Raw genomic sequence first — 14,098 nt, forward strand, 5'->3', positions numbered from 1 at the left:
GCTTGTCGCTCAAGCGAACACGCGTGCTGATGACAGACCTGAGACTAGAGAGATTGTTGCTCAAGATAAATCGTAATTAGCGTGAATTTCAGGGCTGTTATGGATAGAAGTTGTGAGGGTTTCTTTTTGTAGTGGAATTCGATCTATGCTGCTCGTGGACACAAACCATTGTCGAACCGTATAAATCTCTTATATTCTTTACCATGTTTGCTTGATTTTATATTTTATATTTGTCTTGATATTTGATTTCATTTAGTCAATCGATATTGGGCTTCATATGTGGATTGATTTGAGCATAACAATCTTGTGTTCTCGAAGTAGTATGCATGAACTCTGCCAGTGGCGGAGCCACATGGGGACCAAAGGGCCTAGGCTCCCCTGATTTTTAAAAAATGATGTATAATATTAAGTCATTTACATTAATATAAGGTATACCATAATATCAAAGTAGCTCAAAGGCCAAAGGCCTAGCTCAAGCCTAGAGATATATATATCTAGTGTCCCTATCAAATCTACTCTGTCAGTCGCCATTGCTATATGTCGAACAAGAACAAAACGAGGGTATTCGGGAGAAGAAATGAGAAGCAGGGATTCGATTGGATTTGTTTGTCATTATTCAATTGCGTTTATGTTTTTAATGTCTTATTCATTTCTAAAGCATCTGGTTCTTTGTTCTAAAGTATATACTCTTTTATGTTATGAATTTGTTCTTTGTTCATTCGTTATCCGCTATTCCCAATTAATCTCTCAATTCATGTTGTAAAAACTTCAATATATGAATTAAGTTACTTGGATATTATTTTGTTACATATCCTCGAGATATAAGCTTTTACATGATAGTTTGGTAGTGTATATTGAGAAGAACAACTAAATGAAATAAGTAATGAAAGTATTGCTCCACGTTTTGAGAAAATGAAAAGACATCGTGCGTAGTAGTAAAATTAACTCAAATAAATTGAACTTTCACATTTTTCTTATTAAGTCAAGTTTTGTGCTGTTCGATTTTACTCTTTTTGTTTATGTCTAACACTTTATGAATTATTTCTGCAGGTACATGATGTGGATCAATGCATTCAAAATATCATGTGTGTAGTATAAACCATATGGTGGTTATGTATTTCTTGTAAGTACATGCTCTTTTATGCATTTAGTGACACTGATACTTTTGTTTTTTCACTTTGATTTTGCTATAATCAATGAGAACTTGGATAATTTTTCATTAAATAGCACTAAAAATTTTTACAAGGGCAGAACCCTGTCAACCTTTAGTCCCTTCTCATATGAATTCTTGGCTCCGTTCCAAAGTAGTTTTGATTTTGATCAGTCTCTTGAGTTGCATCCAAACTTGTGTTAAGCCAAGTAGAGACTAGAATATAATCTTCGGTTAGAGTAAAGCTACCACCTAGTTGGGACTTGTTTCAACTTGGATTGGCCAAATTTCATGAATGGCTGAGATGGAGAGTCTTCCAAGACTAATTGTTTCCCAAAATATCGACAATTAATGCTTCCCATTCGATTTCAAAACGTTGACTATGAATGCTTTTGCGACATGTTCGTCGCAATTAAGATTGTTCATTATTATCTTTGTTACTCCCACTCGGATCAAGATTCATTCCCATTGACTGATGGCTCAATCAAAAGATATAAGACTCTGCCTTGTGGCGGAAAGATATTCTGAACATGAAAGAATTGATTATGAGGAAGCCTTTTGTCCTATAGTGGATTTACTTTGATTAGCCTAATTCTGACTATAATTGAAAGTTTGGAAATTTGGGGCCGTTTAGTTGACAATTTCTGTCAACAATATATTGTTATTGAATCACAAGTTGTTGATACCAACCAAACATCAATTTTCTATCCCAAAAACCAAGACAATAAAATTATTTCAAGAGATCATTCAAATAAATTATTTTCTCTTACATAAGAGCGAATATCAAGAAAATTCTTGAAAGATTTCTATGCAAGATTGTAAAATCGTAGACAATCCTATTGCAAAAACGAAGGGTTAAGATATCGATTGTGTCCAAAGACTCCACAAGAACAAGAGCAAATGAAAATAGTTACATACTCTAATGCAGCTGGAAGCTTAATGTATGCAATAATGTGTACAAGGTTTGATTGTGCTACCAATGAATAATCCGTATTTTAAAGGGTATATCGACAATGACTAGGGAGGAGATTCTGGAGTCCACCTGTCAATTATACAATTATTTTGGTGTTTTTCACTCACACTCAAACAATCTCTCACCCACTTATACATTTGATCTAACACTCAAGAATACGAGAGAGCACAATATGAAACGGAAACATGAAGCTCAATCAATGATCTTGTATTTTTTTCTCAATAGCTTCAATGATGATCTTGAAGAGACACTTGTGGTATTTATACAAAATCCTGTTTTCCAGGTATAATATTATTGAGAAAATAATGTGTTTATCAATAAGTCAATCTCATCAATACCAAATTTGGTTAATCTCTTGGTAAACAATCATTCACCATACCTAAGTGATAAGCTTTATCTGAGATAAAGATGACCATCAATAGGAGATTAAATCAAATAGAAACACAACCTAACTTATTGACTTACACATCCTAAGCCAATAATCATCCACATGATAATTTAGACCTCACATAGTTGATAACACAGTCATATCTCATAGATAAGATGAATGTAGAATGAGATGATAATAATTAAATTAATCTTATCGATTGGTTTGTTAAATCTCATGATAATGATCATTGATTTTTTTTTTTCATTTGTCAAATACCAAGTGATAAATATATCTGTCTATGATAAATCCATTTATCTTTTGGTGAGATAATAATGACAAACCTGTAAATAAGAGATAAGAAAATGAAAACATTTGTTTCATGTTTTATCCAAATGACTAAATACTTCCATGCACAACAATTTAGACAAAATCTGATTGATCATGCAAATGTCATAATCACAAAGATTAAAAATTCTACATTTTTTTTTTAAAATTTTGGATACGGCATAGTATGGCTGTGATACTTCTAAAATACTCCTGGGCCAATAACTTTTAAAGTTTTTTTTAATAAATTTGGGCTGAAACAGTTAAGAGAATATGCTATGTACCCATTTAACACTTAATTAAAAGACACAAAGCCCATACCCATTCAAATAAGGGCTTCGTCATCTTCACTGCAAGATAGACAGAGAGAGTTAGCGGACAGACGCTAAATTCTTTCATTCACCTTTGCTGCCGCCGGAGGCGCTACTCTCCTGTCGTCCGACACTCCTGTCTGGTCGGATACGACTCCCCGACGCCGTCTCCAGCTCTCCACCCTCCCCTCCAATCTTCACTCCATTCTCAAGGGTATTGATTTCCCTAACTCGACTCTATTACAGTGAACCGATGATGCTTTTGTTGAATGTATGTATATAAATATATAAAAAATATATTTATATAGGCTGTATCCAGCTGCACCCGTATCCTAGTTTTTGGAAGAAATGACAAATGTCTCGTATCGAGTATCCCCGCACGGCCGCACCTGTATTGGTGCTTCTTAGATAAGAACTGTAAACGTGTATGCTTGATTATTATCATTGTTAAGTGTGAACAAAGTTTTCCAACTGCCATTCAACCTGTTAGATTGCTCAAGAGATCAAAACTTGTAAATATATGTTAAAACTGGTTCTGCATACGTAAGTGAAATACACTCATGCCATGCGTTTTTCTTGAACAGGATGAACCACCCTGTTTATAGTAAATCGCCTGGGCTTTATTATGGTACCAAAATCTTGAGTGAGTCCTTGATCTTGAACCTTATGCCAAAAACACCATTATTTATTATAGATAAAAATACTGTCATCTTTTGTAAAAATAGAGAGCCCTTTCTAGCTGAATTGCCAGAGGCCTCTATATTTTGTCATAATTTCAAAAATATTTACCCAATTCTCAACCAAAAAGTACATATCCAGATTGCCTTCCTCAATCCCTGTTACTGTCCTGAACGAATTCATTGCACTATTGAAAATTGTTACTGCAGACCGAGAGCTTCAAAGGGTATGTAACGAAAGTTTTGATAATTTGATGGATGGGTTTTTTGCTGTTAAAGGGAGACAGGAAATATGATATTGAATTAATGCAAGTGTCTCTCAATCTCTTTTGAAACGACCATTTTTTTTTTGTAATATTTGGGCTTGTCTTGGTTAAGTTTGTGCATTTAGAATCCTCATCTCTTCTCTGAACTTTTCGTTTGTGTATTTGTTGAGCCTCATAATTCCATTTATTTTTGTTTAAAATTACGTAATTTATAATAATAATTGGTTAGTAATTCAGGCAGGGTAGTACATATACCGCTAAAAGCTTTTGTTCTGATTCAATTTGTTTTGGTAGCCATTATTGGAGAATTACATGTTGCGAACTTGTGTTTTCCTGTTACCATTTTTTAAATTTTATTTTTGCTACATTCATTATGTCATTGTATTCCAATTATCTTTTTTCTGTTGAAACATGAAAATATAATTTGTGTTCATTCCTGGATAAACATTTTTGTAGCTTTGTCATTGGGGATTGGAATTGCTGTCTTATGTCATGGGAACTGAAGAATCAAAAGATCCATTGAAAGGGGTTGATTGGAAAACCATTGGTGGTGAATTGCAGAAAGACCCCAGTGCAGGCAGTAAACCAGTTATAAGGAAGCGGCTTCCCAAAAAAATTAGGGACATTCCTGATTTTTATTTTCTTCCTCGAAAATCCCTTCCCTATAACATTGCCTTCTTTGGAGCATGTATTGCTGGTGGAGTTGGTGCTGGGATGCTGACAGAGATATGGATAAACAAGAAAGTTAGAGGTATACCCTTGACCTTCTGAGTTTTTTTCTTTTTGTTATGGAGTAGGAATTAGAGAACGTCCCACCTACGTGGTGTTAAGAATTGATGGTTGGTTACTAATAACAAAAAAAACGCATTTAACTACGTCCCCAAAATACGTCAATTCTTAACACCATGCGGGACATTCTCTAATTCTTGCTCCATAGGACCATAACACAAAGAAATAAACTCGGGATTATTAGACTCATGGATCACACTTTTAAGTACATGCCTATTTTATTTCAGTAAATCTTATATTTACTTGCAATCTGAACTGCATTCAGGATTTTCTTTAGTAACTTGTATCTGAAAAGCAAAAAGCATATTGCTACCACATGGTGGTAACATCATTGTAACAATGCCCGTCTATCTCTATGAGATGGGCACTCGTAGCTTGATAGCAAGTTTCTTGACCCCCTGACTAAGCTACCTTTACTTTGGTATTTCAGAGGATGGAGGTATCATTTGGGAGTTTGACAAATAGAGCCTGATCGCAGTTGGTGGTTTATTTGGAATCATATATGCTTTAGATGAAGCTTGTAAAGAATCTGAAGACATCCTTGTTGCTCTTTGTTTTAACTTTCTTTTATGGGCTCCCCCCCAAATCATCTTTAGGCAAGTAAAACTGAAAGTATGCAACTAATAATGTTCGTCCATAATTTTTTGGATGTGGTTCCACATTCTGTTGGTAGATTTCGGGAAGTTATGATCAAATAAGCAGTCTGCATAGTGATTGCTCTGTTCTGCTAATTTCTCCTTTGGATAGCTCTGTTCTGCTAATTTCTTGCATTGAGGAGGAGAGCCAAGTCTTGCGTGTTGTTTGACTGTGTCTCGTTGTTCTCCCCTCCCATCTTATATGTTAAACTATGATTGCCATGCATCTCTCTCATGTGGAAAGGAATTCCTGATTTGCCATTTGTAGAAATATACATGGATTTGGAAGGTTTCAGGAGTTCCAGAAAGAATCTAATGGCAGCCTTAACTTGAAATATAAGAGAACCCTCTTGATAGATTAGTACCAAGTGTTTGGAAGCAGTAGCAGAGTATCTCCCTATTTGATTTATTTTTTTATTTTTAGCAGTCGATACATGGCAAGTGTGACTGTTCCGGTGGAGCCCTATGCCAATGGAATCAATTAAAATATTCGGGTTCGACTCTTGATAGTGGAGAATAGAAAATCTTAAAAATAAAAATACAATATAAAAAATCGTAAATATAAAATAGGAGAATATAAACTAAATAGATAAAGAATAACAAAAAAAGGGAGAGCAGAAAATCGAGAGATAAATTTAAAATGAGCAGACTATAAAAATAAGAGAGAGAAATTATTATAGTAATCTTAACTAGGGATGAAAATGGGCCGGGCTGGGCCGAGCCGGGCTTTGACAGGCCCTAGGCTCGGCCCGTTCCCATTAAATAAGGCCCGAGCTCTGCCCGAGCCTTAAAGGGCTCCAAAAACTCGAGCTCGGACTCGGCTCGTTAGAAAAGAGCTCGGCCCTAGGCTCGGCCCGTCGAGCCCGGCCCGTTTGTAGGCTTAATCATAAATATAAAAAAAAAAACCTGTAAAAATGCCTTAAATAAAATCCAACATTAATACAAGTAAAATTATTACAATAGCAGTCAACATTACATAAAATCCGTAAGTAAACTCTAAAATAATATACGAGTCAAATACTTCATAAACAATATTGCTCCAAATCCATAGTCATACCCACGGGCTGTTCTTCTGTGGTAATCACACCATCAACTTCCATCCTGAAATGGAAGAGTATCAAAAAATAGCTAGGCAAATGGCCAAGGAAGAGCTATACAAAAGAAAATAACTAATAGTCTAACATGAACAAATAGTTGCAACTTTTTTTAGTCATTCGTTAAGTACTATGAGGATGCAAAAGAAAATTATAACTAACATGAGCAATATTGTCATCACAATCTGAAAGATTAAAATAGTATAGAAACATGGAATCACAACTAAAACAGGTATAAAAAGAGCAATGGAAAGAGAGAAACTATTTGTTAGCTTCTTAAGCTTATAATTGAGCGAGTATGAAAGGCCAATAGGCCATATACATGTCGCTTCAGACCAGCATGTGTTCCTTCAATGGAGTAGCGAAACAGATCGAGTCAAATACAAGTGATAAGCACAGTTAGCAAGGATTGCATGTTCAAAAAATAAACCCAGCCTAAAACAAAATTAAACCACCCCCAATAAGCCATCAAGAGAAGAGATCACAACACACAAAAAGAATGATTAAGCAAAATTAATCAATAGCAATTTCTGGAAATCCTCTTAGGAGATCAAAGCCCTATTGAACAATGTAAAGAAAGTAAATGAAGTGCTGCAAGTAGAGTAAAATGCTCGGTCAACAGACTCAACACATGCAATGACTCACCTTGCACTTCCCTCAGAATGTAGAAAAGCAAGATAAGAACCTCTTTCATACTAATGTTATATGAAGTTCTATGTAATTTTTTTGTAGAATTATCTATAAACTATCTTTCCTGCTACTACTTGATAGCTTTAAGCGCTTAAGTATGTAAGCTGAAAGAGGCTTGGGGTGATGACTACAATGACATTAAGGGATAATTTTAAGCCGTGGGTTAATATTATTTCCAGTCATTCTTAAATGTATATAAGCAGAAACCAACGATATCGCATATATAAAATCTATAACTACAATTATTTCAGGCAAGAAAACCATAACACGTCTTTTTCCACATAGAAAAGTAGCAAACAATATTATCACTCCAATATAAAAGCATTTTAGGCATTATAAAAAGCAGTAATCAAAATAATCACCCTTCCTTTGTTTACTTTAGGGTCCTAATCAAGGGTTTATAAAGTGAACACTCTTCGCCACCATCCCTAAGACCTAGAGCTGCTTGGAAATCAAAATTCCACCTTCGTTTCCTACTCTCGGATTCTAGGAATTTTTGTTCAACGCAAAAGTACCAAAATTAAAAAACGGATTTAAGATCGAGAGAAAAAATACCTGATAAAAGGCGAGAAATGAGAGCTCAAAACTACTAATAGATGCAGATGATGATCATGCTAGTTCTTCTGGTATGGCCGCTTCTCTGCCCATTAGAGAAGACTCACAAAAGCAACGTTTCAGGAAGAAAATCGAGACTCAAGAAGACGTTTTAGGGTTCCTTTGCTCTCTCGGCTCTCGTTCTCTCTGCTACAATTTTTCCGTATAGGAGCAAGGTAAAGAGATTATGGATTTAGGGAATTAGGGCTTCTTGAATGGGCTTAAACAATGAGGAGTCTATTTGGGTTGAATATAGGATATATAAATATACATATGTGTATATACATACATGCCCGAGGGCCTACGGGCCGGACTTCTCCAAGCTCTGGCTTGGCCCTAAATATCAAATGAGCTTCCCATTAGGCCCGAGCTCGGCCCCTTCCTCTTAAGTAATGGTAGAAACGGTTATCCAAATGTAGAAAATCACTAGGGTTATGCAAAATAGGTACACAGATAATCTGATTAATGTGAAGACTATATGTTTTTGACTAATTCTCTATATCTGTTCTCGAAAATAGATAGGGTTTATCATGGATCAGTTTTATCGATCAACCGACTCATTACCAACCAACAGATAATCCACTATCAACAGATCCATACAGTCGGGTCGATAATTTCATCTAACCCAAAAGTCAATAATTATCGGCCAATTGATTTTCATAATTAAACAAGGTTGCAAAAATCTCTAGTCGGTCGTTAGGCGGTTCACGGGGACTAGGGATTAATCGAATTAATGGGGGACTAGTCGGGGATTAATCGGATTAATCGTTTTGAGTTTTTTTAATTAATATATATATGTATATCATATATAAATGTGTAAAAAAGTAAAAAAACAATATAAATGAATCAACCAAGTGCTCTTCATTGTTTCAGTTTTGTATATAATTAAATTTAGATATAATAAACTGCATCAAAGCAACCCGATGACAGTTAGCCTAGCCATGCAATCCAAGCAAAAATCCATTCATCGGACTCAAAAATCATCACAAATAAATTGCAATCCAAGCAAAAATAAACTGCATCAAAGCAAAGATCCATTCAATCCATTCAATTAGTGTAAGACTAAATCATAATCAAAAATCCATTCAAATCCAATAGTACACACACAAATTACAAAAACAAAAGGAGAAACATCACTCATCAATAATCATTCTCAAAAATATCATCTTGCTCCTCCACTAGAGGCACATCTACTCAAAGTCATATCCATCATCTTCTTCGGACGACTCCTCCGAGACAAACTCTTCCTCATCAAGTTCTCTTATATTCCTAGTGCTCCTCTAGGTTGAAATCATCCGCTTGAAGGACATCTTTATCATTACTCACTCTTTGCTTCTTGCAGAGAAGTTTTGCATTGAATTGAACATACACCAAGTTGTTCAATCTTTTTGAGTCAAGTCTGTTTCTCTTTTTAGTGTGCACCTACAAGATAATGCGATTGCCAATTAGATGAAAAAAATACCAAAAACAATTATATAAAAAAAGGTCAAAGTTGCTTACCCCTTCAAATGTACTCCAATTCCTCTCACAACCTGATGAATTTGTGGTCAATGAGAGAATCCTAATTGTTATCTTCTTCGAGTTTGATGTACTACCACCATAGTTACTCCACCACCCAACTAACATTCATTATGATAAAAAAAATAATACTAATCAATTCTCCTTTATGAAGAAAAAATTTAAAAAATGATCTAGGAGTTTAGGAGTTAAGACTTACCGGGATTGAACTCATTGGCACCTTTTCTTTCATAAGAAAAAAGGGCTTGTTTTCTTCCAAACTTTCCCTCTAATTTCTTATACCTGATCAATTCATCATCATACACTATCCCTTCAGTGGTCAAATCATCGGAGAAGAACTTCTCTACACAATAAAGAAATGCTTCCATTATAGTTGCATCATCTCCTATATTTACCCTATTCTTTGCAAAGTGGTACGGATTAAGCAAGTAACCCACCAAGTGCAAAGAGGAATCAAGTCTTCCTTTGGATTTACTCTCAATTATGTCAATTATCGGTTTATAATTCTTTTCAAGTCCACTAGATACGTCTTCCTTGATCTCTCTTATCACCGCTTGAAGTTCTCCATACAACCATGGCATAGATGGTCTGTCACTATCAACAAACTGAAGTACTTTCACCAATGGACGAAAAATGAGCAAGTACGAGTTCACGGACTTCCAAAAGGAGATGCTAACAACTGTCGCATATGCCACTTTTCCCTTCGCACTCTTAGAATGTGAATTCCGGGCCCATTCTTCTGAAGCAAACATAAGTCTTAGTTGCTCATTTTTCTCCACTAAGCTTTGCAAACAAAGGTAATTAGTAGCAAAGCGTGTAACACCCGGCCGTACTATGTCACGCTTCTTCGTCATCTTTCTCATCATGCTTAGGGTTGAGTGATGTGCATATATGAATCTGGTTAAAGCCCTTGCCTTATCAATTGCATTCTTGAACCTTGGAAGTTTACCAATTGCCTCAAGCATAAGATTCACCATATGTGTGGCACAAGAAGTCCAAAATAAATTGGGTCTCTTCTTTTCCATCAAACTTGCAGCTGCCATGTTATTAGAAGCGTTATCCGTCACAACTTGCACTACCTTTTTTGGTCCTACATCTTCAATGCATTTGTCGACATAGTCAAATATGTAGGTTCCCGTATGGGATGCATCAGAATCCTCCATTGAGGAAATGAAAGAGATCCCTTCCCTACAATGAACACACAAGTTCATAATGCTCATTCTTTTACGGTCAGCCCAAGCATCAGTCCTAATGGAACAACCAGATATGACCCACTCATCTTCATGCTTCTTTAGGGCTCACAACCTCTACTTTCAAACATGGACCACCCAAGCGATATCGATTCGGTGTAGGTAGTCTTGGACCAAACTGCCTAATAACCTCTATCATTAGCTTGAAACTGTCACTTTGAATGACATTGAAAGCAATATCATTCTCAATGGCCCACCGTGCTATGTATTATTGCGTATCAATCACCTTCTTCTTGTCCATTAATGCAACCAAACTAGCTTACTTTGTAAACTTTGTAGAATCAGTGTTTGGTTGTGAATTAATCTCCACAAATCTACCCATAAGCTCGTGATCACATTTTCTTCTCCTTGATCCCATGACTTCCATATCCTCATCCATCTCCGTAGCTCCACCAGATATCGAAACTTCATTTCTAAGTTCAGACTCTTCAATTTGCTTCTCGGTCTTTTTCTTCTTCTTACCATCTAGTGCCTCAACAAGTTCCTTTATTGCCTCTTTACTGGCCTTATGACAAGCCCTCACATTGCTTGACCTACCGGCTACATGACATTTGAGTCGATAGATGCCTTCGGACATAACTTTCGAACAGAACTTGCATTTGATTTAATCTAATGCACTAACATCAACAAGTTCACCAAACTCCCAACCAATATCACCGGATGCAAGTTTCAATGCATTTTGAATGTTCACATCATTTGTGGCTTCATTCACCAACATTGGAATTAGAAGCGGCTAATGAAGTAGCCATATCCCTAAAAAATAAAAATAGACAACCAGAATAGCAAAACCAAAAAAATCTATCAATTCAGATTATCAGACTTCAATATATTTTGCTTCAGTTCACATAAAAAGTTAAAAACCGTTCTTCATTCAATTCAGTTTTGAGTAAAATATATGCAATTGCACTATGTAATAAATTCCCTAATATCAAGGCACAACTAGCATAAAAGCAACAAAATGACAGATTGTACACTTACCCTTGCATCATACCTTTCTTCGACAAAATTAAACAAAGGCCGATTAAAACAACATGTAAATGTAATTGACATATGCTATATTATGAACTCAATGGTCGAGATACCTGATTGAAGACGAAAATTGGAGCACTCAGAAGATGCCGTGACCTTGTTGAAGATTCAATCGAGCACTGGGAGCTAGTGCTCGCTATCTATCTACGAATTACTGCATTTATCTCATCGGAAATGTTTGATACTTGTTGGGGCTTCTTTGGCAATCGTGGCATGAAGTCACTGGATGAAATTACCGATGACGAAAATTAGGGTCTGTGTTGCTGTTGCAGATAGCAGCGTTTGATGTCAGGGATGGCCTTCTGCAATTGCATATATTTTTTAAAACAAATCTCACCAAAACGACGTCGTTTTGGTGGAGCTCAGGCAAAAAAAAATCGACTAGCGCCGATTTGGCCGATTAGTCGGTGCATAATCGGGTCACCGATTATGTGACCCGATTAGGCCCTAATCGAAGCGGCCACCTCTGCTTGGCGACTAGTCACCGACTAGGCCGCTTTTTACAACATTGTAATTAAATATTAAAGTATTTGCTAATTGTTAACAACTATGGACCCAAACTAGGCTAAGCCCAAAGATTTACCCACCCGAAAACCCAAACCCAAATTAGGCTAACTCTCAAGAAGACCCAAACCCAAATATTTACACATCCCAAAGCCCAAATCAACTAATCAAGGTAAAGTGGGTAATAAATAAAAAGGTTGGGTGTACCCATCACCCGACCCATAAACCAACCAACAATGTCGATTGGCAACCATTACCCCGACCCATAAAGTTGGGTAAGGTAATGGTTTTGCATTTTAATCAAAGTCGGTTGGTTAGATATTATCGGCCGATAATCAATCGACCCGACCCATGGTAAACCCTAAAAATAGGGGAAGGAAAGAATCATGTCTAACTAATCTGATGTGAGTGGTCTAAATAGTAACTCGTGACTGGAAGGTAAAGAAAATATGTAACAATTCTTCATGAAGGGATTAAAAAATGTTTAATGTGAAGTTTTTGGACATAAATATTTTTGTGCCTACCGTTTTGAAATTTGACAGTCAATCCCTTTACTTTTCAAATCTCCAATTGACACCACTAGCAATATATCATTAGTTGACAAATAGAATTTGTGTATGACGTGCATTTTTCCTTTCTCATGTGTAAGCAGGGCATTCACATGCCATATACTAGGTAAAAGAACCATAATATAACATACTAGAATGCTGACACATGGCACGGAGGAAACATAAGTGATATGAGGAGTCAAGCTAATTCGAGGTACGAAGGAGGCACTTATTGAGCTACCAAACGAGGCACTGTAGAGGTGCCAAACCAAGCAATGGTATTAAAAGTAACACCAGACAACATGACATAATTAATCTGATTCAATCACAGGAGCATTTCACCCAACTATTGCAACAGGTGCAGGCCTTGGTGGAAAGGCCGAATGATCCTCCATAGCAACAACCTCTATAGGAGAGAATCCAACTCCTCTCAATGGGAATGAAGAAAGACACTCCTATTTAGGAAGCTCAAAACCAGATGCCCGAGGTGACATTCAAGATAAGATCTTGATTAGGAGCACTCGGAGAGACCACCTTTGAAGACAAGTAATCTCATTTTCCATGTATGCTAGTTGTGCAGAAAGGTGTAAACTAACCGTGTCAGGTTTCATTATAAATGAGTTTTCTCTCTTGGTCAGGGAGTCCTCAAATAGTGTCATTTGGGTGGTAGCCAAGTAAGATACCTCCTTTTAAAATGAAATCAAAAGGAAGAATGATGGATGATATGATCTTTTAAAGTGTAGACAATTGTAGGGTAATATCTTCTTTGTTTCCCCTTCTCTACCGTCAAAATTTATGTCCATCATTGCTAAGACATCCATAAAAGCAAAATTTGAATTTTTTTCACTCATGTTAAGTATCTCCAACAATAGCTAGGAGAACTCTTCTCACATATTCCTAAAGAATACCTATACAAGTAAGGTGAAGTAACTTACCTCGTGCCTCATCTTCGACATTCTCCCATGACAAAGTTCTTAATTGCTTCTTAATTTTCACCTTGAAATTGTTTGACATGTCGAGGGTACAACTACGCCATGACAACGTAGCAATTTCTTAAAGATAAAGTGGAATGGTTCGATGAAAAGCTAAACCGTCCCTCAAACCCACAGTGTCGAAGTAGAGCTCCAGGTTTCATGAGAAGTGACCAACCTCCATAGCAGACTCTGAACTAAGACTTCTCTTTGCTACGCCAACCTTCACACTTGGTTGCAAACAACGCATCATCTCTCTCGTGCAACTCTCCCGCGATGGAGTTCAAGGTCGTCAGCATCTCTCTAAGAAACTCACTGGACCCCTCCATCTTCTTTATGTTTTCCTCTTGATGCCACCCTGTCACTTGTTATGGGCTCAAGGTGAACAGCTCCCAATATGTCGTG

General features: G+C 36.5%; 2 protein-coding genes across 2 annotated transcripts; one reads left to right on the top strand and one right to left on the bottom strand.

Annotated features, from left to right (window-relative positions):
* The first annotated feature begins 3,166 nt into the window (after positions 1–3,166).
* Positions 3,167–5,591, top strand: LOC120005256. Its single transcript, XM_038854792.1, has 3 exons — positions 3,167–3,342; positions 4,528–4,822; positions 5,291–5,591. The coding sequence occupies exons 2-3, from the start codon at positions 4,564–4,566 to the stop codon at positions 5,323–5,325; spliced, it is 294 nt and encodes a 97-aa protein (XP_038710720.1). The 5' UTR covers positions 3,167–3,342; positions 4,528–4,563; the 3' UTR covers positions 5,326–5,591.
* Positions 5,592–7,327: 1,736 nt separating this feature from the next.
* LOC120005997 lies at positions 7,328–11,218 on the bottom strand. The gene is made up of 7 exons (XM_038855875.1): positions 10,905–11,218; positions 9,591–10,579; positions 9,374–9,492; positions 9,196–9,295; positions 7,657–7,765; positions 7,491–7,550; positions 7,328–7,406 (listed from the first exon to the last, which is right to left on the bottom strand). The coding sequence occupies exons 1-7, from the start codon at positions 11,216–11,218 to the stop codon at positions 7,328–7,330; spliced, it is 1,770 nt and encodes a 589-aa protein (XP_038711803.1).
* Between the last annotated feature and the right edge of the window lie 2,880 nt (positions 11,219–14,098).

The sequence above is a fragment of the Tripterygium wilfordii genome, chromosome 9 (assembly GCF_013401445.1).
Source record: "Tripterygium wilfordii isolate XIE 37 chromosome 9, ASM1340144v1, whole genome shotgun sequence".
Taxonomy (NCBI): Eukaryota; Viridiplantae; Streptophyta; class Magnoliopsida; order Celastrales; family Celastraceae; genus Tripterygium; species Tripterygium wilfordii.